This window comes from Quercus lobata, chromosome 7, assembly GCF_001633185.2.
Source record: "Quercus lobata isolate SW786 chromosome 7, ValleyOak3.0 Primary Assembly, whole genome shotgun sequence".
Taxonomy (NCBI): domain Eukaryota; kingdom Viridiplantae; phylum Streptophyta; class Magnoliopsida; order Fagales; family Fagaceae; genus Quercus; species Quercus lobata.
In genome coordinates, this window is record NC_044910.1 from 38,610,789 (window position 1) to 38,636,696 (window position 25,908).

The 25,908-nt window shown below is 35.2% G+C and overlaps 4 protein-coding genes, 1 non-coding gene and 1 pseudogene across 7 annotated transcripts; 3 read left to right on the top strand and 3 right to left on the bottom strand.

The window, feature by feature from the left end:
- Nucleotides 1–4,675: 4,675 nt before the first annotated feature.
- LOC115952018 lies at nucleotides 4,676–5,408 on the bottom strand (annotated as a pseudogene).
- Nucleotides 5,409–5,446: 38 nt separating this feature from the next.
- Nucleotides 5,447–11,047, bottom strand: LOC115953602 (U11/U12 small nuclear ribonucleoprotein 59 kDa protein). 3 transcript variants are annotated; one of them, XM_031071338.1, is made up of 11 exons: nucleotides 10,961–11,042; nucleotides 10,593–10,825; nucleotides 10,322–10,441; nucleotides 10,019–10,169; nucleotides 9,521–9,863; nucleotides 9,345–9,428; nucleotides 8,295–8,360; nucleotides 7,228–7,300; nucleotides 6,423–6,811; nucleotides 6,159–6,199; nucleotides 5,447–5,714 (listed from the first exon to the last, which is right to left on the bottom strand). In XM_031071338.1, the coding sequence occupies exons 4-11, from the start codon at nucleotides 10,165–10,167 to the stop codon at nucleotides 5,636–5,638; spliced, it is 1,224 nt and encodes a 407-aa protein (XP_030927198.1). In that variant the 5' UTR covers nucleotides 10,168–10,169; nucleotides 10,322–10,441; nucleotides 10,593–10,825; nucleotides 10,961–11,042; the 3' UTR covers nucleotides 5,447–5,635. The 3 variants fall into 3 exon arrangements, with proteins under 3 accessions (XP_030927198.1, XP_030927197.1, XP_030927196.1); XM_031071337.1 differs by having other exon boundaries at nucleotides 10,593–10,630; nucleotides 10,961–11,037; XM_031071336.1 differs by lacking the exon at nucleotides 10,593–10,825 and having other exon boundaries at nucleotides 10,961–11,047.
- Nucleotides 11,048–11,128: 81 nt separating this feature from the next.
- Nucleotides 11,129–11,212, top strand: TRNAL-CAA. The gene has a single exon. It is a non-coding gene; the product is annotated as a tRNA-Leu (tRNA).
- Nucleotides 11,213–12,250: 1,038 nt separating this feature from the next.
- On the bottom strand, nucleotides 12,251–14,876 carry LOC115953601 (putative pentatricopeptide repeat-containing protein At3g11460, mitochondrial). Its single transcript, XM_031071335.1, has one exon. The coding sequence runs from the start codon at nucleotides 14,833–14,835 to the stop codon at nucleotides 12,925–12,927; it is 1,911 nt and encodes a 636-aa protein (XP_030927195.1). The 5' UTR covers nucleotides 14,836–14,876; the 3' UTR covers nucleotides 12,251–12,924.
- A 1,658-nt stretch (nucleotides 14,877–16,534) lies between these two features.
- LOC115953110 (signal recognition particle 54 kDa protein, chloroplastic) lies at nucleotides 16,535–22,696 on the top strand. The gene is made up of 15 exons (XM_031070615.1): nucleotides 16,535–16,803; nucleotides 16,910–17,051; nucleotides 17,747–17,814; nucleotides 17,906–18,007; nucleotides 18,594–18,746; nucleotides 18,867–18,944; nucleotides 19,095–19,220; nucleotides 19,344–19,446; nucleotides 19,619–19,719; nucleotides 20,607–20,744; nucleotides 20,828–20,971; nucleotides 21,237–21,312; nucleotides 21,499–21,584; nucleotides 21,745–21,870; nucleotides 22,280–22,696. The coding sequence occupies exons 1-15, from the start codon at nucleotides 16,621–16,623 to the stop codon at nucleotides 22,385–22,387; spliced, it is 1,734 nt and encodes a 577-aa protein (XP_030926475.1). The 5' UTR covers nucleotides 16,535–16,620; the 3' UTR covers nucleotides 22,388–22,696.
- Nucleotides 22,697–23,499: 803 nt separating this feature from the next.
- On the top strand, nucleotides 23,500–25,211 carry LOC115954096. The gene is made up of 2 exons (XM_031071965.1): nucleotides 23,500–23,834; nucleotides 24,943–25,211. The coding sequence occupies exons 1-2, from the start codon at nucleotides 23,691–23,693 to the stop codon at nucleotides 25,087–25,089; spliced, it is 291 nt and encodes a 96-aa protein (XP_030927825.1). The 5' UTR covers nucleotides 23,500–23,690; the 3' UTR covers nucleotides 25,090–25,211.
- Nucleotides 25,212–25,908: the final 697 nt, after the last annotated feature.

The following is a 25,908-nucleotide window of genomic DNA, read 5'->3' on the forward strand; positions in this document are numbered from 1 at the left end:
TCTTGCGTGGGTCACTTTTTTTTTTTTTTTTTTGGTTTGTGGGTCTTGTGATCAAAGGCGGGCACGGATGATGGTCACGAGCTTAGGAAGGGTCGCTGGTTTCTCTGCTGGTTTGGGGATGAAGAACTCATGTGGCCAAAGGGGGTATATATGGACTGTAGGGGCTGGTTTGGGCTTGTTTGAGATCTCATGGGGTAAAACCTTGAAAAGTAATGTCATATTTGGTTGGTTTGCTCTTTGATGGTTTTTGCTTTCAAGTGATTGTTTATGGTTATGTTGTATGGACCAGAAGTCTGCTATGATACCAAAACTGATGTAGGACAACCACACTATTTCAATGGAACAATTAAACAACAATAGAATCAAGATTAAATCCTAGGAGTCAGCACCAAGTAAACTGGAATTGGCATTGGTGTAAAAGAAACACAATATTTCTGTAAGGACACGATTCGTGACGAACCGTAATAGTGTTGGGTTCGCACGTGAAATGGCCCAAACAATATCATTTGTAGAGCGTGGGTTTGAAAGGCTAGGCCTTGGTCACCAGGTGGTGAGTTTTTCGTGGTGTTCATGCATGGTTCAGTTTTCTTCACCCCTGGAGTCTTTCTCCTGGAGGTGGGCTGGGAGGTTCTGGTTTTTGGCCATTTTTCCCAGCCCCTTTCCTGGTGCACCTATCTTTTTATTATATAGTCCGTCGTGGTTGATCCTAGCCCTCCACTTGTTGGTCAGGCAGGTGCTTATTTCTGTATCCATCCCATCAACCATCCCCTCTTACTTTCTATTAGTTGCGTAAATTGAAGTTTACACCGTCCAAACATCTTTTCTCATTAATCGGATCTGGGCGTTGGCAGAGGTATTTAATGTGGAGGGGACGCATTTTCCTTGATCCAATCCTATACCCTGCTTCCCTACGGGCCTCATTCCACACACATCCCCTTCAGGGGGCTGTTTGGGGATAGCCTCCACCAAGATGTTGGTCTTCCTATTGAAGTTCTGGAATGCCGAGGACAGGGTAGTTTCTCAGCCATTCCCCTTGACACCTCGGCCATCGATTACTCGTCCTCGGCAAAATACCTCCTCAGCACGGGCCCTGGGCCCAGATAGAGTTTGGGCCGGATTGTAGACCTCCCGGACCCACAATTTCTATAATTCTCAAAAACTGTTTTATAATCATCATAAAAAGTGCTTAAATAGCTAACAATAAGATGCATAAAAAAAACCCTAATTATTAAATGCTCGGGCTTGCTTAATCTCAAGCCCAATTACTAACAGACTCCATCCATAAAGCCATAGGTTGGGCAGTCTTCTTTTTGCTCTTCCTTCTATACATGCGTATAATTGGAGGCTTGTACCTTGTGTCCGCACCACAGTCTATATGTGTTTTTATTATTTGGGGATTCCTTCTTATGTGGAAAGCATATGCCTGCAAGTCAGTCTGCTGGGTTCGTATATGTTGACAAGTCCAGCTTGTTTACCAGATTTTCTTTTATTTTCTTTGTATGTGATCAAAATATAAGATTTATTCTTGCTATGTATGTAGTTCATTAATTGGGGGATATCAGAGAAAAGAAAGAAGCGTCTAAAATATTGTCCTAGAATTTACACGCTTTTTAGGTTCCACATGTAAATAATGCAAGGCAGTATGCATTTGAGTAGCTGGATATAGTGGAGTACACATACAATCTAACATGAACTCAAGAAAATACAATTACAGAATGATTTGAGTTTTGAGGCCAATGAGCATTGACTCAAAGGGCAACTCCTTTTGAATAGAAGTTGAGATGGCAAGTTCAAGACTCATTGGATGCGTGTAAATTACCATCAACAAAAGGGGAAAAAATTTCGATTGCGCTTTGAGTGGTTAATGTAATATTTTTTTTCCTAATGCTATTTATTAAAGATATGGATCAAACTTTCAGAAGGCATATGTGAAAGCATTGGGGAGAGGCTTCCCTACTGCACTGTTTAAGACCTTTACGATTCAATTTAGGACCGCTATAGAAGGGCATCTTTCTGAGCCTAGAGATTCTGAGGTATCTGGTTTGAACTTAAGACAAAGTTAATTGTAAAATTCCAATGCTTTCAAGATAGTATGCTACTCAGAGTAAAGTCAACTTTTGTTGCATAGACATGTAGTAGTCTGCTTAGCTGGCTATGAGATTGTTTAGGTGGATGCTGGGATATTATTGATACTAGTTGCAGACATGTATTAAAGTTAGCTTCTATATCTAAAAGCTCTAAAAGCTGAGACGTAGAATTTAATATTGCTATACTCCTGTTGAGTCACCTCATCAACCACGTCATACTTAAAAAAAAAATTCATTTATGATTTTTCTATTTATTTTATATAAAATAATCAAATATAGTTCATGGACAAACCTATTAATACACTATATAACTATTCAACATGTTACTATTCATTTGTTTTAAATGCAAATATTTGACTATTTAGCTACCCAAATTGATTTCAACTTTTCATTTTCTTCTTTCTAATTTCAAGTAATTGTTAAAATTGAATAATTTATTATCTTTTTAGTGAATATATACACATGTTTGATTATTCATTACAAACATTACTATTCATTAGATGCAAATGTTTGATTATATTCAACTACCCAAATTGATTTCAAATGTTCATTTTCTTCTTTCTAATTTTAAGTAATTGTTAAAATTGAATATTTAAACTTTTCATCTTCCCATTCTAAAAAAAAAAAAAAACTCTTCTTCTTTTCCTCCAACCTTTCCCCTCCCTCTTTGCCTCTTTATCTCCCTACTACACTTTACCGTTAAACTTCTTTCATCATTTCCTCTTTCTTATCTTTTGACTCTTCTTCTCTCCATCTTATTTTGTATAAATTTGATATTACTTATTCCATTCAATCCATATTTTTTCTACACAAAAATTGTGAGTATTCTCTCTCTCTCTCTCTCTCTCTCTCTCTCTCTCTCTCTCTCGATTTTTGTTCTTTCTTATAACTCTAATTTAGGTTAATGGTTTTTTTATTTAATTTTTCGTGTTGTGTTTTTCAAATTTCCTATCACAAATCACTCTTATAGGTTTGGTTGAATTTTGGTTTAGGTTCATATGTAGTTTTTTTTTAAAAAATAGAAATTTGAGCTTATACATGGCTACGAATTTGAATGTGCTTACCAATGGACTTTCACTGAACAAAGATGTATTCACAATATTTTTAGCTTCATATACTTCTTTGGTAATGTGAATTTGAGAAAGAGAAAATAGTAGACAAAGGATGTATGGTCTTTTATAATCTCCTATGTCTTGAAGAAAGTGGAGGGCCCTATTAGTCTCCCTTCTACTGGAATTTTGTATAGAAAACATTTTGCTATAAGTTCCTTGACTTTTTTATTTTTATTTTGGTCATTTTATTATAAATAATTAGTATCTCCACCATCAAAATTAGTTAATTTGAACTTTCTTAATAAACTTTTATTTTGCTAAGTTGATCATCTTTACTAAAAATGCCAAAAAGAAAATAAGATAAAATATAATTTACTCTAGAGCATCATTAAGCTATTAATGTTTTTATGTATAGATACTTAAGGAATTTTTTCTTTTTGCATTTTATTTTATTTTATATTTCCACTTTATGATATATGATTTATTGATAATGATCTATTGTATAGTTATCTTTATTTACTTTTTCACTTAGTTTCAATTGTGAGGAAGAAAGAGATGTGGATCTATGTTTTAGAGAAAAATATACCTATAAGAGTTGAATTGCATACATGTATAGTCATAAATAAAGTATACTTAGTTACAACTTGGTCTAATAGTTCTCACACTATCAATTAAAAAAAAAAAAAAAAAAATTATTGCATTGTGTTTTCATACATATCTCACTATATATAATACCTTACTACAAAAAACTTCTAATTTAAAACATAATTTCAAATAACACATATTGAACTTTTAAAAATATACAATATAATATATTAATTATCTAATAAAAAATAATCATATCAAATTTTCTCGCGCATCGCGCGGGTCTGAATCTAGTCTATATGATATCTAAAAGCTAAGTGTAGTATTTATTATTACTATGCTCTTATTGAGCCACATTAACGTAGCATCAGTCTACTTCAATCTATTTTAATTGTAAAATCTACTAGAAAATAATTAAATAAGTTCTTTTTTTTTTAGAAGAAAATAGTTAAATGAGTTAAATTAATTATTTTGTCCAAATCTATTAGTACACAAAGTCATTTAAGCTTTTAAAAAAAAATTAACATTAACCAAAAATAGAATCTTTTAAATAATGCATCTTATGAATGTTTTCATTTAAATTCTTCATGGTAAAAAGAACATTTAAACAATATCATTTACTAACTAAAAAATTTACAAAATGACATGATTGGTTAGTTTCATATCAACAATATAATAAACAAATGGGTAAATTTCACGAACCTACATTGAGGTTTGTGATAATACCAATTAGGTTCAAAACATTCTAAAACTCACCAATTTAGTCTTCAAAAGACAACTTCGTCCCTAACCCTTTTTTTTTTCCTCTTCTTGACCTCTCTCTCTTCTGTCTTGTTCCTATCCCCTCTCTTAAACTCTCTTCTCTGAGTTCTCTCTCAGATCTCGCTCTAATTAGAGCAAGACGTAAAGTAGTAGAAGAAATGATAGCAAAGTATTTACAATGAACACTCTTTAATCCACAGCATTAGGCCCAAAGCATCTCCTTTGCAAAGGGTTCCATACCCATTGCATAAGAAACCTCCTCCCTTTCACTCCATTCAAATTATACTCATTTCCCCATGAGTCTATAAACACTTTCCCACATATCCACCACCTCTCATAGACACCAACACACAGATCTGCTATCTCAGTTGGTGCAGTTGGATCATCTCTAGCATACCATGCATTCACAAGTAGGTTACTTGACACTCCAGCTAGCTCATGAGCAATCACACTGATCATTCCACTAGCACCCACATCCCCGTTAGGTGGATGCATTATATTGTTGCCTCCATTTGTGCTTGGTGGTGGCTTACCTGAATTCTTTGGCCATGCAAATGGATAGGCACAAATGCCTGGACACTAAGTTCCACTATTACCAACCCAAGCATAAGGTACAGTGACACCAAAAAAGTTGGGAAGGTGAAGTAGTGAAAGCCACAGACTGCTCTACAGCAGTCTTGGACTCGGAGACAAAAGAGAGAAAAAGAGAAAAAAAAGAGAGTAAGGGATAAAGTTGTCTTTTGAGGACTAAATTGGTAAGATTTAGAATATTTTAGACCTAGTTGGTATTATCACAAACCTCAGGGTAGGTTTGTGAAATTTACCCTAAACAAATTCCTAATTATTTTTTAGCTATAATGTAGTTAGTAACATTTTGGTCTACATCGGTCTAACTCGATCCATTTAGTCTAATTCGGTCCATTTTGGACTAATTTAAATTGATTCTTTTTGTAGATTACCTTTCTATAAAAATAGAAAATACATTTAAATAACACATGCATCATTTAACCTACAAATTTTACTTTATATTCTTATAAAATAATTATATTACATTTTCCCACGTAATGGATTTATGACTAGTGTTATTAAAACTGGCAGCATACCACCGTCTTTTCAGCAAAAACTGCCACATACTCTGCTGTCAAGTTGTCATTTAGACCTCACCAGGTAGGATGCCCATGTCTCATCTGCTGGAGGTGGTGGCTGAACCCAATGCCCTGGTATGCGGCTGCACCAAATTTGACAGCATTTAGAAATGGTGATGCTGGCAGTAAAATCATAACGTGGAATGAATGGGAGAGGCACTAATGGTGATTGAAATTTGAAGCAATAACAAAACCGGTGGAGGTATGGTAGTCATGTGTGGCAATGCTGGAGTTTGTGGTGTCAATGGTGGTGGAGGTGTCGGTTGGCAGAATTGACATTGGTGCCAACGGTCACAGGTTTTATAACAAAATAAAGAAAATGATTGGATTCCACTAGTAAGCAAATTTTCAAATTCCAAATGTATTACCAAACTAGTCCCCTCACCCAGCATCTCTCTCTCTCCCTTGTTAATTCCAAACGCAAAAGAAATAGTTCAAATGCATACACCGGTGCCTTTTAAGGAAAATATAATCATAATTATATCAAGCAAGCTGCATGTAGCAAAGAGGAGTGTTAGTATCCTTACCTTCCTCCTGGTCTTATATATGCATCCCATGTTCTTCTCACCTGCATGAAATGGTCCTTGTAATGATTCAAATCTGAACAAAACAGTTCCAGCACCACCCAAAAAAAGAAGGGATGCTGGTTTGTACATGGCAGCATGGGGCTATATATTACAGGCCATCTGGGAAGCAATTACTTAAACTAGCACCCTTGTGCACATAAAATGAACAAAAATGCTTCCTGAAATATCAGGCCATCAATTACATTGCACTATGTAGAAAATCACCTCAATAAGTGTGCCCATATCAGTGTTACTGCCATGATAATAATGATAGAACTCTAACGGTAGATTTGCCACAGAGTCATAAGCTCCACTGATTCCTTGTCCCTCTAATGCTTGTGGTTCAGATTCCTTCATAGTGACTGAAGTAGAGCCTTTATTATTTTCAGTCTCAATTATTTGGTCTTCACTTTCCATATTACTGTCTTTATCGCTGCTTAGATCTCTTGAGTCAAGTCCCTGACTCAGGAGGGTTTTCCTAGACTCCTCCGCACTTGCAATGGCATCCTTAGCAGCATCTGTGTCAGCTGCAGCAATTGCTTGGCGCTCTTCTTCTTCAACAGCAGCCCGAACTCTGTCCATAAACTTGTCATCCTCTTCAGGGAGAAAATGACCTGCATATATATATATGCAATCAACAATAAGTTCCTGTACAATATAGGATAGTATATATTTGTTTTTTTTTTAGTAACAAATAAAATCTTTCATTAAAAATCTTCGAGGATGCTTCCAAGTACATGAGCAGTATATATAGGAACACCCAAAAAAATGTAAGATTTGCAAATATAGATGTTGAAGAATAACAACTTAAAATTGCAATGAAATTTAACTTCGATGTTGAGAAAATTATCATGGCATGATTTGTAATGATAAATTCGTATTCACATTCTATTATTTATTATGTAAAATCAATTCCTTTGCAGTTCAGGTAACCTGATTTACTACTGACAAGATTTACATTTTAAGCAATAGAACAGTTGCCACAACAGAGACAAGTACAAAGGTGAATAAGAAGCATAAAAGAGCAAACCTTGTTTCTTCAATTTTTGGATCCTGATGGAACGTAACTCTTGCAACTTCTCCACAATTAATACCTGCTCAAGCTGAAATATGAACCTAGTGTCAGAGAGAGATCAGCACAAATGATCAACAATATTACAGAATGGAAATTTTGGCTTGGTCCCTGACTCAGAGTCTGGATGACAGCAAGGGTGGAAGCCCTCTAGCAGTCCATAAATCGTAGTCCCCTTTGAGGTACATCAGATCATTGCTATCCAAGCAAGGAATTTCACATAAAAATGTGTTTTATATCATTTGTATTTTCTTTCTTTCTTTAGAGATTCTATAGTGGCATTAGTGAAAAACACATAAACAGCATCTCATTTTCGAATGAACTCATATCAGTATATGTTAGGGGAAAAAGGTAGATTGAACCAGTTGGAGAGGAATGTGAAAAGACAGATTGAGGACAAGATGTTGAAGCAATTCAGATAAATGAGTCTATTACTTGATCCAATGACTCTCATCAAAAGTTTAGTAGATTTGTTGTTGATGGTAAGTGTTATTTTAAGCCACAAGTAGCACTACCTTAATATAAATCATATACTGCAAATTAAGCAGACAACGCAAGAGACCGACTATAAAAATTAATGTAAACTTGGTATTAGTAAATCAGATCCCAGATAATAAGTAAAGCAAGAATGGCCAACGAAATAAAGTATCTGAACACTGGATAAGAAAGTGTACAGTTATTTGCAGGAAAGACTAATCTCTGCATGAATATGTAAGAAAGCTGTAAGAGGAAAGTCGATGACAATGCCAGTCATGACAAGAAAATGTTCACAGGCTTGGACCCAGAAAAGACAGAATGTGGGAAAAGGATTCGCACAAGCCATATCAAAGTCGGGATGAGGTTTTCTTGAACTGAGAAAAGGGAAAGACAAGAATAGTAGTACATAAACCATTTCAGAAACATCATATGGGAACTTTTACCATAATTCAAACAAATGACATACTCAGTATTGAATGAGTAAAAGAATCTTAACAGTCTCCGCTTATTGAGAACATATTTATGTAGCATGTTCTACCAATGATCACCTCAGATTCTAGCTTCTTTCTCTCCTCTTTTGCTTTAAGCTTCGCAACTTCCTTCATCTTCTCTACCTGCAAACCCACATGCCTCAGTTGCTGAGTAAAAAATTATTAAGCCTGCACTTCAGGCAAATTGCAAACCCAACTAGTAATCAACACAAAAAATAAATGCCAAGATATAATGCACATATGATCACTTCAGTGTTCCAGAATAGCAAACATTTTACATGTTGCTGTCAAGAAAAGGAAAATACAGTAAGTACAAAAGCAGGACAGAATGTAAAGAAATACAGATTATTATTGTTTATTGATATGCACCATTGAAGATCTTATGTTTTAACCATTTCTCTGCTCCTTCATTTATTTATAAAATACTGTAAAGGAAACAGAAATGTTTCCATACACGTACTAAATGTACCTGAAAATGCTAGACATGCTATAAAATGGGCATAGTTTGAACTTCTAAATGTAAATAGAATGAATCTGTTCCAGAAAGGAAGTACAGAATGTACAGAGTTTAAATTAGAAAAGGGGGAGTTTAATAGTGCAGCTATTCTTGTAGACAGAACCATTATTTGTGGTGGCTAATGTCAGCATTTAGATTATGCTACATAAAAAGTGCCATACTTTTCTAGTTTGCTAAAATTTTTGAGACAACGTCTTTAGTCAAAGCATGAAATAAATCTCATTTAACATGGTTTATTGGTGTCCCTTAATCCACCCAGCCCACATTTCATAACAATCACCTTGATTTAGTTTAATCCTATCATCAGCTCCTTAATGGTTCCATGTATGGGGTAAAATCTTAATTTGCTTCCATCAAAATGGATGAATTTTTTTCAACTCCACAGAACTGGCAGGATAAAATAAAACTGCAATATTTGAACTAGAGACTCTTTAAAACAGATATTACATTGGCTGCTAACCTATATCAATAATTAATGTCATATCATACAAGATCAAAAAAGTGAATTTTAACTTCTCAGCAACCAGTGGATGACTAACATAAGCACATGCTGCTCAAAAAGTGTGGCCTAACATGTAAAATTCCTGTACCTTCCGCTTTGCAATATCCTTGGCAATCTCCCTTGCCCTCCATTCATCAGCTTCTTTATCAGCTTGTTCAAATTGTTCACGCTCCTAAATGTCATAAAAGTCAAACGAACCAAATAAAATATGCATTTGTCCAACATAGGTAGGAATGACACCTAAAACAAAGCACAAGAAACTACCTTTGTGAGCATTTCTGCAATTCTTTTCCTCTTTCTTTTTCTCCAAAGTTTATTTCTTTTATTCTTCTGTATTTTATTAGACAATCTAACTACTGCAGACTTTTCCTCCCAAGGAGTTGCTTCATCCACGATCACTCTGAATGGTTCAAGCTGAGCTCTTAATTTTGACATCAAAGCATTCACAGCTTCCACTGAGAGAGACTCTTGGGATTCCAAACTAATCCTCTTATCTTTCAAAATTTTTTTGAACCTATCAATAAAAATGGCATTGGTTCCAGAATCCTCATCTTGCACACATTCTTTACCATCTTTAATCATCATCAAGATCTCTAGCTCTTTTTTCCTATTAAGAATAGTAATTCAATCATCATAAATAGTATCAGCTTGGTGCAATGTAGGATATCATAATAACAAACAAAATGAACACAAATTGCTAACAAATGGGACACTAACACTTTCACAATTAAACGAAGAATTTGCATTCAATTTGGGACATACATTGCTTTTGCAAGATCAAGAGTATCTTGTAGCTCTCTTAGCCGTTCCTGTACATTCTTAGACTCCCAAAAAGCACTTGACGTTGGCGGGTTAGGTGGTAACATCGGAAACCACTGTGGTGGCACGGTTTGAAATGGTACCGGATTCATAACTAGAGAAACATATAAAAGAATTATTTAAAAAAAAAATTTTGAAATTAAGGTAAAATAAATAACTCTATCAACTCAACTATAAATAGTGATTGACGTTGCTAATTAGTGAAAAAAAAAAATAAAGCATATAAATAAATAAAAAAGGTAGTACCTATTGCACAAAACTCCAACTTTTGCAGCGTCTGGGGAGAGGTTATTGGTTGGCAGTCTAACCTTCAATTTTTTTGGACAGGCTAATTTCTAGACTCAAACCCACGGCCGATAAGAGAACCTAATGAACCAAAAAATTACAAAAACAAAAATTATACCCCAGAAACCAGCTTTTTACAGAATCAACAATTCAAGTTTCCAGTATGGCAAAAAGTTATAAAAAAAAAATAAATAAAAAAATAAAAACCAAATAAATAGGCGGAAGAACATACCCATATGCACAACCAAATAACCTTAATGCTCAGTTTGGCTGCAGAGAAAGATTTGAGTAAACGAAAGAACAAAGCAGTACTATAAAACAAACAATTCAAGTTTCCAGTATGGCAAAAGTTAAAAAATAAAAAATAAATAACCCAAATAAATAGTCAGAACAACACAACCCATTGGCAATTATACACTGTAAGAATCAAAACCCAATACTCTCAAATCTCAATGCTCAGTTTGGCTGTAAAGAAAAATTTGAGTAATTATAACTGAGAAAAAAATATATAATATCAGACAACGAAAGAAGAAAACAGTACTATGAAACAAACAAGGTGACTGAGAATATGAGACAGAACTGTAAAACAAAAAAACATACCTGCTGCACGAATGGATTGTTCATCAAATAGCAGAATCGGTTTTGCTTGGAACTTTAAGAAAGTACGAACTCGATGAAATACAAAATTTATTTATTTTTATATGTGAGCGTTGTGGCTTCCCCTTGAGATTTAGGTTATGTATATTATTTGACTAAAAATAACCAATCGTCAGGATGGCCGAGTGGTCTAAGGCGCCAGACTCAAGTTCTGGTCTTCGAGAGAGGGCGTGGGTTCAAATCCCACTTCTGACATTCTTTTTATAAAGTTTACACATATTATATGATGTCCCTGAAAACGACAGATCGTTTTGTTCATATAATTGCTTTTAAAAAAAACTAATTCATATAAATAAATATCATTTAAAAAAAATTAAATATCGAATTTAATAAGTAATTAATATTTTTAATAATTATATTGATAATTTCTTCATTTTGGGTCATTTTAAATGAGTTGAAATGTTTAATGTTCATGTTAACCTTATATATGTTTGTTAAATAGGTTGTAGTAGGTTATGTTTATGTCAATCCAATGGCGGCCTTTATGTGAAGCATGTTTCGTGGGTTGTGTTAAAGTTGTGGGGTCTTGATGAGATTATTAAATAAGGGGAAGGTTGACTCATATAATCAAATAATAAATCGTTTATAAAAGGATTGTCATCTAAAAAACCAACAGAGTATTTCTTTTTCATAGAAATTTGAAATTTTGGTTAAATTTTTGTGAACTTGAATAGCACTTTTCTTTCATAGAAAATCAACATAGAACTTTTTTTTACACATTATTTAAATTTGAAATTTATGTTGAGTTAGATGGAAATCCTAACAATAAGGCAAATTAACTTTTTGCTCAATTTTCATGTGATTTTTCAAAACTTCAAAATATTGAAAGATTACAATTTGATATTTATTATTTACGATTCACAGATTAAGTAGTTTATGCTATAAGCAAAGCACTAATTACAACCACTTGGCATCTCTTGGTGTTTCCACCGGAGACATTTAGGGTTCAAATCTTCCCACCCCCAACTATCAAATTATTAACAAAAATTATAAATAAAATATAATAACCAAGCCCAAATTCTAAAACCCTCACCTGCTTATATTGTCTTTACTTAAACCCTAAAACATCATCAAAAGGTCAAACACACATAAGCATTGTCAATAACCACAATGATTATGGTTGACAACAAGTGTGAGAGAGATGCAATGTAAGAGCACAAATGAGAGAGAAAAGAGGCTTATGGTCTGTTATGGAGTGAGAGCAGAGATTCAAGAGAGGAGAGAAGAGTCTAGAGAAGATACAAAGAGAAAGTAGAAAGGAGAGAAAAAAGTAGAATTGAAAACTAAGTGAGGAATTCTTTCCACCAAAAGAAAGACAATAAAACCAATAGTAGGTTGTCATATGAAGGCCAAAAAGTAGAAGAAATTTACACGAATTAGGTCGGCATGGCAACTCCAGCCCCATGTTTAGCTCAGCCATGCTGAACAAAAAAAATGGTTAGACAGGTCGCCTAGGCAATCAAAAATAGTCAGTGGCTAGAAGATACTGGCTCTAAAAATAGACCATCAGAGCTTAGTCACATAGAAGATTCTGGATCGGGATGTGGATTAATATTTGTCATCACTTGCTGGAAACTTGTAACCACTTCAAGGACTGGTTATGATCCTTGTCCTCTATCTTCTGATCAACAGAGCTTTCTCTGTGGGCTTGGTTCCTAACAACCCACAGCTGAACAGCAAGACATTTAAGAAAATATTAGTGGCAGCTGCCTTCAGCAAATCCCTGCCATCCCAAGACTTTTCAATGTTCATTTTCAATTTAAAACATTTCAAAACTTCAATCAGCTCGAACCATAGCCATGTATCACCAGGGCTTTTGCCTTTTGGTGTTTAAAACAGTAGTCATGTCATTACCTTGACACATGTTGGTATTTTACTCTTCACCAGGGCGTTGATTTTGAAAGATTTTACCAATAATCTTTGCAAGAACAGGTCCCATTCCTGAAATGATGGAAGCGGGTTGCATCTCTAATGACAAACTGACGATCCACAATCTTGCTAACCAACTTTATAAACAAGTGACAATTTTCACAGATCCTCAGGTTCTTTATCACAACAATCTCTGTCCCTGGCCTAGTGTTTAAGAGTCCAAATGCAATTGCTAGCTTTTCACTGTGCACACCCATACCACTTAAAATTTCTTCATTTCTTCTTTCTTGATCATTCTTATATGACCCAACAAGCTCCTTCACTAAATTTTCCAACTCATCTAACATTCCATATATCTCCTTTGCCTGTGGATGAGTTCTATCCCCGGCCAAGAAAAGGTGAACTCTCCCTTTATATTCTACATAGCTATACCCAGGCTCCTTTTTGAGCTTCCGCTCCCTCATCATTGCTCGAACCTTTAATACTCCCTCCATATTCTGTGCCTCACAATATATATTTGATAACAACACATAATAACCGATATTCGTAGGATCAAGCTTGATTACCTGATTAAAAGCCAACTCTGCTAGCTCAACATTTTTATGAATTTTACAGGCACCCAAAAGGGCCCCCCAAATTGGGGCATCAGGTTTTAACTTCATTGACTCAATGAGCTCCTTAGCTTCCTTGAGTTGTCCAGCCCGGCCTAGAAGATCCACCATACAAGAGTAATGATCCAGACCCGGCTGCAACCCATATGTTCTCTCCATTGCGGCAAAATAATCCAAGCCTTTATCAGTCAATCCTGCATGACTACACGCAGACAATACACTTACAAAAACAGCTTTATCAGGTATAATTCCGGTCCCAATCATTTCATCAAAGAGCTGTACTGCAATTTCTCCATGTCCATGCATTCCATAACCACCTATAATTGCCGTCCACGAAATTACACTTTTCTCAGGCATGTGGTCAAATATAGCATGAGCCTTTCCCAAATTACCACACCTAGCGTACATATTAATCAGGGAATTACCCAAAAATGGGTTTGAACCAAACCCTCTACAGTGTATCTGCCTTTCTATCTCACAACCAACCTTATGAGCACCAATGTAGGCACAAGATGAGAGGACCCCGAGAAACGTCACGGGGTCAGGATGAATCCCAGTCAACTCCATCTCATGATAGAGGTCCAAAACATGATGAGCAAGCCCGTTTTGAGCATACCCAGAAATCATTGCATTCCAAGTAATCAAACCCTTTTCAGGCATCCCATTAAACAATGCTCGCGCGTAAGCAACTGCCCCACACTTAACATACATTGTAAGCAAACAATTTGAAACAGACACATTACTGTCTAGGCCAACCTTAACACAACAACCATGGAGACACATCCCAAGACTCAAATGCGCTGGAAGTGTACACACAGGTACTAACCCCAACATTGTAACTGAATCAACCAACACTCCCGCCTCCCTCATTTTACGAAACAACAAAACCCCATCATAAAATCTCGAATTTGAGGTGTACCCAGATATCAAAGCATTGTAACAAATAGTTAGCTTTCTTGATTCACCATTTTCATCAAACACCTTACGTGCATATTCAATAGAAGAGCATCTACAGTACATTGAAATTAAAGAAGTTTGTACAAAGGGATCGGGGTCGCACCCAGTTTTGATGACATGACAATGGAGCTGTGAGCCGGAGATTGGAAGGGAAAGAGTGGCGCATGACTTGAGAATGAAAGGGAAAGTGAAGGCATTGGGGGAGAAGCCAGAGCGGAGCATTTGGAGGTAGAGAGTGAGAGCTTGGGTGTATTCGCATTGCTTTGCTAATTCTCTTAGACGAAAGTTCCATGGGTTGGTTAAGCTTGTGCTTGTGGTTTTGGTGGTTTGGAGGTGCAGTAGTTTGTTTGTGCCAGAGATTACCGACCGTTGGACGATCATAGAGGATGGAGGGAGATTGAAGAGGGTGGAAATATTGAATGATAGGGATGTTGGATCGTTAATAAGATATAAGAAAACGACAGGACGTTTATGTATGTCATGACCAAATTTAAGCTGTCCACATGAGTTTTTATTTTATTTTTATTTTTTTTGATGTTCCAAAAAATAATTAGAGTAATTCTAGTATCACATAAACTGATACAAATTTTTTTACAACTATCTTACGTTACATGTCAAACTATGATTGGCTATTTGTTACTTTCACATTGACTCACCATTTTTTTCTCCACCATTCACAGTTGTGTCATATTATATAGTTTTAGAATTTTTCTAGTAATTAAAGAGAAAGAGAGGAATAGACAAAGGTTTTATAGGAGTAATTAGGTTGTCCAAAAATTGGTCACAATTAGTTTGGGGGCAACCTGATAACCAACTGAATCATGGCAAGTTTGTAATTATTCAACCCATTGTTGAGCACAAGTATAAAAGTCCTCTACCCTCACAACTTGGGACTTGGGAGTTTGGGTAATCAAATTAGTTGAAAACCACCTTGGACTTGGTAGCATTGACACGTGGGTGAGGCTCCTCTCCAGTTTAAAAGCTGAACTGGGAGGGGTTGAATTGTTGAAGAGAAGAATGATGAGAGAGAGAGAGAGAGAGAGAGAGAGAGAGAGAGGGAAAAACATATGTGTTGAGAGTTTTTTTTTTTTATAATTATTTTTTTAATAAACCATTGGATTGCCTTTATACCATGTGTCACTTGTCCTATTTAAAATGAGAGAAAATAGGAGGCTAATAAACAGGAGAGGAGCCTTACCCTTGACACATTATGACAAAACTATCATATCTAGCGGAGACTTGCTATACGGAGAATGATGGCACATGACAAAGAACGATGACTCCCAATGAAGGAGGAGAATGTGACATTTTTGGATGGGTCAATCTAAGTTGGATTTTAGACTAGAAAACTGTCACTGACTCAAGATTATTGGGTTTGCTTGGCACAAATCCATTATTGATCGACTCGATGATCAGATCATATGGCATTCAATTTAGATTCCTTTAGGTAGGGTGGTTTTGTTAGGTCATGGTTTGAGTTGGACAACCCTAGGTGTAGTTGTAACGCTTGAGTTGAACATGACTTCAGTAAATGTCACTTTATCTTTTTTATACTAACAAAATAGGTTAGATCAAATCGTGAAAAGTCTATCTAGAAATGACTATAGTAAATGACAAAGATTGAGTCATAACCTGATCTCAACTCTATTACTATAAAAATACCTAATGTATTTAAATTCAAGATATAAACCTCAATCAAATTAAGTGAGAAGAGTAAATTGTTAAGAATTTCTTAATTTAATAACATTGTTCAATTCTCTCACAAAAAATAACTTACTTTAAAGTCTCTAGCCTTACATGTGATAAGCAAAATTAGAGTGAGGAAACCTTTGCTAGTGCACCCTTGGTGGCAATACTATCACATTGTGTTAAGACTTAGGAAGAATAATTTTGATATTTTAAAGAAAATAAGAGGAGGAGTTAGGACATGGGATTTGGGAACCGATGCGTTTTGATAGCATCCTTGTGATCCATTTTTGAGGGCTCTTGATGCTGCAAAACAAAAAGAATTACACTAGTATGCGTAACACTCTAGTGAGTCTAGTCAGCTACCAAACTAGATAAAATTATCAGAGAGAAATCTCCGTGCTCTTCGGTGGATAAAAGTAAAACACAAACACACACACACGAAGACAGTGGAGGAAGCTCGAAATCCACACTCTGGCAATGGAAGCAGTACAGTTCTCGACGGTTGCTTCTTCGCGCCAATTCTCCGCAGCTTCTCATTCTCACTCATTCTCCTCGCTGACCCGCGGCCAGAACCAAGCCAGAAAACCACCGAGCAGTAAGCTTTGGACCGGTTCTACTACCAATTCCACCGCCTCGCTCTCTTCCAGGAACTTGTTTTCCGTAAGTCAAAAACAAACAAAGCACAATTCCATTCTCATTATGTGAGTTTCAGGAACTTGTTTTCCCAGAAAATTGGCTTCATATCTTTGGTATTTTTTTGGGACAGAGAGAGGTATGGGGTTGGGTGAACTCCAAGAGTGTAACTAGTGTGAGAAGAGGAGATAGGCGTGGTCTGGTTGTAAGAGCTGAAATGTTTGGCCAACTCACAAGTGGTCTTGAGGCAGCCTGGAATAAGCTCAAAGGAGAAGGTTCTCTCCCTTTCACTGTTCTTTTTTTATTTATTCACATTTGAATCAAGGAAATTGCTTAAACTACTACTAATATTTTACCACAAATATCCTTGAGTTACTTTTTTTGTTTAGGGTGTGTTTGTATAAGTTTCTGCAAAACGGTGTTACGAGTTTCAAACAAGCGTTTGTAGAAAAAAATTATGAGGAGTTGCTGGCGCAAAACTGGGTTTTGGGTTTTAAAAACATGCTTTTAGGCTCCCAAAATGCCTAACCAAACAAAGGAGAGCAATTTTGTTTTTGCGTTTAAATGTTGACACATCAATTTGTATGTATCATGTTCTAAAATTTGTAGTATTCATAGCATCACTCTTTAATTAAAAAAATAAAAAATAAAAAAATAAAAAGAGCAATTTATGACACAAAAGAGGTGTATTGCATGTCAATAAGTCCAGTGACACACAAAATTTCACAACTGCTGATATGGGTTGTTGTTATTTGCATGTATGAACGCGGTTTTAGTGGTGGATTCATATGAAAATGACGTTACTCTGATTACACAATTTGCCATTTTAACGAGTTGTGAATAAAGTTGTGTCCCTAGCATTATTGATTACACATGCCTTTAACTTTGTATAAATTGATTACAGCTTAGCTGTTTTAGTTGTGATGATTATTTGTTCCTTGTCGTAATGGGTGAATTCCCTTTGCTTCAGAGGTTTTGACCAAGGAAAATATAGTGGAGCCAATGCGAGATATTAGGAGAGCTCTTTTGGAAGCAGATGTGAGTGTCTGAGTGAGTTTTTGTAGTGTTGTGTTTGAGTTTTGATATATACATGATAAATAAGGTAGTTAATTAACTGTTCTGTTGACAGGTAAGCCTTCCTGTTGTACGACGGTTTGTGCAAGCCGTCAGTGAGCAGGCTGTTGGCGTTGGGCTGATTCGAGGAGTGAAACCGGATCAGCAACTGGTTAAGGTATGGATATCTATAATTTATTAGCTAAATGGTCTAAGAATGTACTATATTGATTGAGTTTATATAAGTTGTTGAGTTCAATTAATCTGAAAACATTACATAAATAGCATAATAATGTTCAATGTGCTTTACATAGTTCAGTTTACCAGCACAAGCATTACTGTTCATCTGAGACTCAAATGGATAAGTTTGCTTGTATAATATTGATGAAGAAAGTGATAGATTTATATGCACTTTTGGTTCTTACATATGTGGTAGGTCTTAGGGGCTATTATCACTGGTTGACATAGTAATTTGTTATTCAATTTCATATTTTCTCTTTTTAGTTGTTATTCGATTTTATTTCTTCCTATTTTGCCATGGGTGCAATCCTATCTAGTGCTAAAAGCTTCTTTTGGAGCACTATATAAATTAACAAGAGCAATTTTTGCATGTATTTTCTCAATAGACGTAAATTTAATCAATCTATTATGGATTTTGAATAATGAAGAAATATGTTTAAAATGAACGCAAGAAAAAACTAAGTATCTCTACTGAATATTTAAGGGTGACTTGATTATGAACATTCCTTTCGTGTTTCTTGCAGGTTGTACGTGATGAGCTTGTGAAATTGATGGGTGGGGAAGTATCTGAACTAGTTTTTGCAAAATCTGGTCCAACTGTAATATTATTGGCTGGTTTACAAGGAGTTGGGAAAACAACTGTTTGTGCAAAATTGGCTTATTATCTTAAGAAACAGGTTTACTTTCGAAAGTTCCCCTTTTCTGTGTAGAGTTGTTGCGTATGTAATGGTTATGAGTAGACTAATCTAGTTTGTTACTCAACCTTGCTGACACTTGTGACATAACATTGACCACAGGGGAAGAGTTGCATGCTGGTTGCTGGAGATGTGTACAGACCGGCTGCTATTGACCAACTTGTTATTTTGGGTGAACAGGTATAGGTACTCTTTTTTGTTTCCTGTTTGTGAATGAAGTTTTGGAGTGGGGTTATATAGTTTATTCTTCTTCTTTTATTTTATTTTTTAAATTTTGTGATTAGATAGATAATTTTATTCATTCTTACATAATGTTATAGCTTGTGACAGGTGAATGTGCCTGTTTATGCAGCAGGGACTGAGGTTAAACCTTCGGAAATAGCCAAGCAAGGTTTAGAAGAGGCAAAAAAGAAAAACATAGATGTAGTAATAATGGATACTGCTGGAAGGCTTCAGGTAGTACTTCTTCTATGTCATTTGTAATGATTTTGGAGATAATTCTAAGATAAAGTTCATGATGTCAGCTGGTTTACTCATTTATGATCTTTGCTGGCATCTATTCCATTTATAAAAGAACAGATAGACAAAGGAATGATGGATGAGCTGAAAGAAGTGAAGCGGGCATTGAATCCCACAGAAGTTTTGCTTGTTGTTGATGCAATGACTGGACAAGAAGCTGCAGGTACTTATACTTTCTTTTTACTCATTGGGAAATGAAATCATTTCAGGGTCTATATGGGAGGTATGTATGAATTTAGGTAATTATTTTTGTGTGTAACTTGGCTTCTGATGTAATGAGTTAATTACTTCCAAAGTTTAATGTCACTCTCACCCTCTTCTTTGGGAGTTTACAGCCTTAGTGACAACATTCAATCTAGAGATCGGAATTACAGGAGCCATTTTGACAAAGCTGGACGGGGATTCTAGAGGTGGAGCAGCTTTAAGTGTTAAAGAGGTTTGCTTTATCATCCTTATGTTTTCCATCCTTGATGTTATCCAAATGAGTTGCTTGTTCAATATAGAATTTGCCATCCCTCTTTCCCTTGATCTTTGTAATCTATCAGTCATGTTTGCAATATCATAAATCTGTTAATTTTAGGGTGCCTTTAAATCTAGTTCTATAATTTGAAATTCTCAAATGTAATATTTATTTTAAAAAATTTGTGATAATTTACCATGCAAATTGTTCCATTTATAGATTATATAATTTTTTTTAATGAGACTATAGTCTTTAGGCATGACTGTAGGGAACTTAGCCAGCTATTATAAAACAATTTGACTTAGAAAATTTTTTTTTGGTGAGCCGAGAATGGAATAAGACTGTTCAATTTGTTTAAAGTTACAACTTAATGCATCAAATCTATAAGCACTCCAACAACCTCCCCAGTTCCCTTCCCCCCCCACTCCACACACATGCTCTGACACATGCACTCATAATCAAGTGATGCTTGGAATGCACGTGTGCATGCAAGCTTGCTTCACATAAGTTTTAGCTGTTATGTGGTAGGTTTCTGCGGCCCTTTTCCAAAATGTAGCAAGATTTTTTTTCAATAAATTGTGTTTCACAACTTCACATTATTGACTGCTTCATTGAGAATGTATATACCATTTTGACATGCCATTTGAAAATATCTTTAGATTATGTGTCTCATTTGTGCTCCTTTGAATATTTGAGTAGTTGAAGATTGTTGCAAAATTATTACCATTTCTTAAATGACTTTTTTTTTTTTTTTTTTGCAAATCATTGTTGTAGTTTTTAAGTTATTTATCTAATTATACAAAAGTTCACTGCAGAGAATATTGTAGTTTATCTTTGTAATTACTATAGTTGGGTGGTGGCAGGTATCAGGAAAGCCAATCAAGCTTGTAGGGCGGGGAGAACGTATGGAGGACCTTGAACCCTTCTACCCAGATCGCATGGCAGGACGTATCTTAGGAATGGGGGATGTCCTTTCCTTTGTGGAGAAGGCACAAGAAGTTGTAAGTTTTAGGAAATTCCATTTCTTAATTATATGAATGGAAAAATATTGCGATGGAATTGTTGATTTGAATTGTCTATCTAGATGAAACAAGAAGATGCTGAAGAGCTGCAAAAGAAGATAATGAGTGCAAAGTTCGACTTCAATGATTTCCTAAAGCAAACTCGAGCTGTTGCACGTATGGGTTCCATGACTCGTGTTTTAGGAATGATCCCTGGTATGGGGAAGGTATGAAAGACTGGTTTCCAATTTTTCTTCTTTAGTCTTTTTGGTGGGTAGTTTTTTTGCATTTTGGTGCTTCAAATTATGCATTCTTCCACAAATAGCTTGAGAAAGCATTTTGAGGCAGTTCAGGAGGCCATTTCTAGTTTTATGATGAAGCAGAAGTGTGACAAGATAATGGGAGGAATGATTGAGGCAGTTCAAGTCATTTTTTTAGTATTATTATTTGTTTTTAACTGTGGAGTTTTCTTCCCTATATATGTGCAATCAGGTTACTCCTGCACAAATTCGAGAAGCAGAGAAGAGTTTAAAGATAATGGAAGGAATGATTGAAGCAATGACCCCTGGTCTCTTCATCTCTCTGCTTTTTTGAAAGTATTTTTATAAATAATACTTGATCTAGCATCTCTTGTTAACCCCTGTTATCACTCCCCAGTGATTGTAGCAACGTTCCTTCTTTGCTTCCTATATAAATTACTGAAGTCGGTTTAGTTTTTCTTTTCTGAGGTTATAATTGTCTATTTTAATTACAGAGGAGAGGGAGAAGCCAGAATTGTTGGCAGAATCTCCTGTCAGGCGGAAAAGAGTTGCTCAAGAGTCTGGAAAAACAGAGCAGCAGGTATGTTCGTTGCAATTGATGTAAGATTGCTAAAGTGATTTCGTTTTAAGTGCCTCAAAAAGCAGGGTTTTCTATTGTTGTTTTATAAAATTTTGGTCGTATTACTTGTTAATGCTAAGGCTCTATACTTAAGGGATGTTATTTATGACATGAATATTAGGTGAACCAACTTGTTGCACAACTCTTCCAAATGCGTGTTCGTATGAAGAATTTGATGGGTGCAATGGAAGGTGGATCCATTCCTGCACTGAGCAATCTTGAGGAGGCGATAAAAAGTGAACAGAAGGTGCCTTATTTGCTTGTGTTCTTTGAGTGTATTCATATGACTTGACTTTACAATATGTGGTCAACTATTGATTCCATTATGCATTTGTTATGAAAATATTGAGGCACCGTGGTGTTACCAGATGTGCTGCTTATACTAACTAGGACAGAGTAAGCATGCTGCAGGTTATACCCTTGTTGGAAGTAACTACACAAAGTTTGAACATTTTAAAGAATACTCTATATACAATAGCATCATATAAAATGCTTGATCCTTTTCACCAGTTCTCTCTTTTCTCAAAGAAGTTTCAAGGAACATAACAAATTTGCTTGCCATTCTTTGGTGCTAACAGACTTTTTGCAGCTTTGGTACTGTTAGGGGTATACTTTTAATTTCAAACTTAATGATTTGGGTTTTACATCTGTATTAGGCTCCTCCTGGTACTGCAAGGAGGAAGAGGAGATCGGACTCAAGGAAGAAGTTTGTAGATGCTGCCTCAACAAGGTCAAGTCCTCGTGGTTTTGGGGCAGGGAACTAATTACTAAGACAGTGCTGCGGTAGAGACTTCAGGTCAATTGATTATAGGCTCTCAATTTGTTACTCTGGTGAGATGTCTCTACTAAACCTCTTTGAAGGTGAAGTATTCAAGGTTCTCTGAGATGGGCGGATTCATTGCTTTTCCATCAAGAATGTGGCACTTGTGCAAATGTTCCTGCATCTTTATATGTAACTTAACACCATGTACATGAACATGTCTTGTTTACAAGTTGGATGTGTTATGTGTATTTGTAATGCATCATTGCTTGAGATAAAAAAATGTCAAAATATTAAAATTCTTTCTCAATCACTGTTAGAAAGTGTTATATGGGTCTGGCAACTTGAAAACCTGCAATAAAGTTTGTGACTGTATCTCTGGTTTTCACCTATAGAGTTGTCTCTAAATAGTCATTAGGTTTAGAAAAAAATTTGCATTACCATTTAAATCTGATGGTAAGCAAAAATTAATAATGATTTCAGTTGGAGGGCACTTTGCACCAACAGTAGTCCTCAATGGGATGAACAGCCAAGGAGTCTACTATCTATAATACTACCTTAGTTTACAAATTTCCCAGTAGTCAACCTATTCTATGCTCTTAAAATGTTTCTGTTGTTATTTCTCAAAAAAAAAAAAATGTTTCTGTTAAGGGGAAAAAAATCTGTAATCAACCATTGCCAATTGGGATAATTTCATCTGTCAATTTCTGCACCTATTGATGTGGCTTGCTGATTGGAGAAATAAGCGTGAAGATATCCGGTAAATCCAGCATATGCTGTATCTCTCTTACTACGTGCAAGTTTCATTCGATTGTGAGATTTTTTTTCTTTTTTTTTTTCGATTGTGAGATTTAAATATTATGAGTTTCATTCGACTGTGAGATTTAAATATAATGAGAGGAATGCTACATATCAGGATGCTTGAAATAATTATTGAAAAAGATGACCTTAAAGGCTCAAACCTTAGCCTCTAGGCGATTCTTTTTTCTTTTTTTAAAAAAATTTATTTAATTATGGAAATAGCTGAAAAGGGTAATTTCGTCAGTGTAAAATCCAGAATTAGTTAACTCCGACAGTTTTCCCGGGCAGTTAAGAACAAAGTAGAGACAGTCGTTGTGACACATGCACATATAACCTCTTTGAAGCATCTGGGCTGTTGACACGTGTCCGTACTATTGCTTTCTTCAGGTATGAAAAACCCAACCTCACAACCTAAATTCTCCTTTTACCTCTCACTCACTTCCTCTCCAATAGAAAAAAGAAACAAAGAAATCCCAAACTGAATCCGAAACTTTCATATCGAAGAAATGGCAAGCCAAGAAGAAGCTACTCAAGCCTCTGATTTGACATTTCCAGCAGCCAACGTTGACAAAGATTTGAGTGTTCAAAATAACAAGAGTCTTGAAGTTGATCCCAAATCGTCTGAAGTGGCAACCTCGTTGGAGATCGAGGTACATACATTTGGTTTTCTGCTTTGTTTTGATTTTGATGATTATGATTAATTACATGCATATAGTCCTTAGTCTGCAAGTTTCATACCATTTAATTTTTCTGTCGTGAGATCTTGTCACCCCTGATTTTGCACCTCGATTATTTCACATGGGATTTTCAATTGAAATTGAAGATGAGCTTTTTTTTTTTTTCTTTTTTTTCTTTTTTTTTTTCAATTTATTTATTTATTAATACGATACTTACAAATGAGGCAGAGATTTGAATCCTAAATATTTATGGTAGAAATACAAAATATTTTTATTTAGAACATTATAAATAAATAATTTGATACTTATAATGAGGTGAAAGATTTAAATATTATATATCTCTATTAAAAGCATGAGATATCTTTCGTTATCTTTATTAGTAGCCTTTAAAAGTGTTATTTGAGCTATAAATTCTTAACTTTATAAGGAATATAATCCTTAATCTCAAAATATTTAGTGGTAATTAAATTATTTTCAAAACGGTTTGAATTTTGTAGACAAATGATAACATATCATGGATCCTAGTTTGTCATTTAGTGAGCTCCAGATGAGTCCAAACGCCGCTAAATGAAGTCACAATCAGAATATGATATTTGTACATATATAACATTAGCCGTTACGTATTCTAGATTTGGGTGCAAGAATATCCTAGATTTCTTTGGCCTTTTGTGCATCAAGATATGGTTAGAAATGAATAAAATACTATTTTTCCAAAAAAAAAAAAAAAAAAAAAACTCATAATGGTATGGATAATGGATGTCATATATTTCAATTCTCATAGGAGTTCGAGAATATTTCTTGCATATCTTTCCTTATTATATAGTATAAATTTTCAGAAAAAAATATAGTATAAATTTATAAAACCTCATTTTGGCATTTTTCCAGTTTATATATGTTCTTTTATTCATGGATATGTGAATCTCTTCCTGGCATGAACATTGAACACCATGATTAAAGAAAGTTAAACACATCTAACCAAAATATTTTGGTTATATTTTGGATTCCTTTTGATAATAGTATATTTGCCAATGTATTTTGGCACTCTTATCTTGCTAATAGTGGCATATTGTTCATGTTAAAGCAACAAGCTGAGGTTGAGCAAAAGGGGAAGGAAAAGAAGAAGAAAGATGCATTACAGACACTCAAAACAACCATCCTAGTCTCGGCCGTGATTGTGGCTGTTGCAGGGGTGGTCTTTGCCGTGACAAAGAAATTGAGAGAGAAATGAGCCTCTTAACGACAACAAAATTTAGTTCCAAAATTTTTTAGGCTGGTTTTGGATAAAAATGACAATGCCATTTTTTTCTTTTTTCAATCTTTTACGTTTGTGCAGGCCATGAGGTCTTTTCTTCTTCCATTTTGATTTTTTTTTTTTTTTTTTTTTTTTTTTTTTTTTTTTTTTATGGAAGTTGTAAAACATGAACAGTGTGCTACCTTCTTTTTGACCTACATTAAATAATAATGGAAGGAAACATTGTATTCAATACGAAAGAATATGGGACTGGAAATTGAATCCGACTCATACAATAAAGAAACTCATTGATGTAAATTGTTTTACCGGTGAGTTTAAATGGAAAAAACTCACAAACCTTGCATAAATGATCTCAAAAAAAAGCCACACATTCAGACAGGATGGTGCACAATGCTACATATAATTCTTTTTGATATGTGTAAATTTTTTTATTGCTATTTTTTTTTTTGGAGAAAACAAACTGAGACTTTTCATTAAGGGAGGTTGTTCAAGTCAGCCAAAAATACAATAATAAGGTCTGGTGGTATTTCTTCCGTCCAAATGGACATTAGTGGAGTAGTGGATGCTCGTCTAGCCAAAGAGTGCGCTAACCTATTACAGTGTCTCCTTACAAAAGAAAAATTAATCTTGGAGAAATGGGAGGTAAGGAAGAGAATATCTGTTGCTTCCACTGCTCTTCAAGTACTTCAAAAGGATTTCTGAGTCTCCTTCGAGTTTTACATTATCAAAACCAAGTTCTAGTGCAAGCTCCAAAGCTCTCATTGCTGCCAAGACTTCGACTTCAATAACTGATGC

What these genes read in the sequence shown, in the direction of transcription:
- LOC115953602 (XM_031071336.1), bottom strand. Translation starts at nt 10,167, where the DNA reads ATGAATCCGGTACCATTTCAAACCGTGCCACCACAGTGGTTTCCGATG. An exon ending in AGGATATTGCAAAGCGGAAG is followed by an intron (nt 8,361 to 9,344) that starts GTACAGGAATTT and finishes GTGGGTTTGCAG; the next exon opens with GTAGAGAAGATGAAGGAAGT. An exon ending in ATATGGGCACACTTATTGAG is followed by an intron (nt 6,200 to 6,422) that starts GTGATTTTCTAC and finishes CATTTCATGCAG; the next exon opens with GTGAGAAGAACATGGGATGC.
- LOC115953601 (XM_031071335.1), bottom strand. Translation starts at nt 14,835, where the DNA reads ATGATCGTCCAACGGTCGGTAATCTCTGGCACAAACAAACTACTGCAC.
- LOC115954096 (XM_031071965.1), top strand. Translation starts at nt 23,691, where the DNA reads ATGGCAAGCCAAGAAGAAGCTACTCAAGCCTCTGATTTGACATTTCCA. An exon ending in CAACCTCGTTGGAGATCGAG is followed by an intron (nt 23,835 to 24,942) that starts GTACATACATTT and finishes TTCATGTTAAAG; the next exon opens with CAACAAGCTGAGGTTGAGCA.
- LOC115953110 (XM_031070615.1), top strand. Translation starts at nt 16,621, where the DNA reads ATGGAAGCAGTACAGTTCTCGACGGTTGCTTCTTCGCGCCAATTCTCC. An exon ending in CTTCCAGGAACTTGTTTTCC is followed by an intron (nt 16,804 to 16,909) that starts GTAAGTCAAAAA and finishes TTTTTGGGACAG; the next exon opens with AGAGAGGTATGGGGTTGGGT. An exon ending in CTTATTATCTTAAGAAACAG is followed by an intron (nt 18,747 to 18,866) that starts GTTTACTTTCGA and finishes CATTGACCACAG; the next exon opens with GGGAAGAGTTGCATGCTGGT.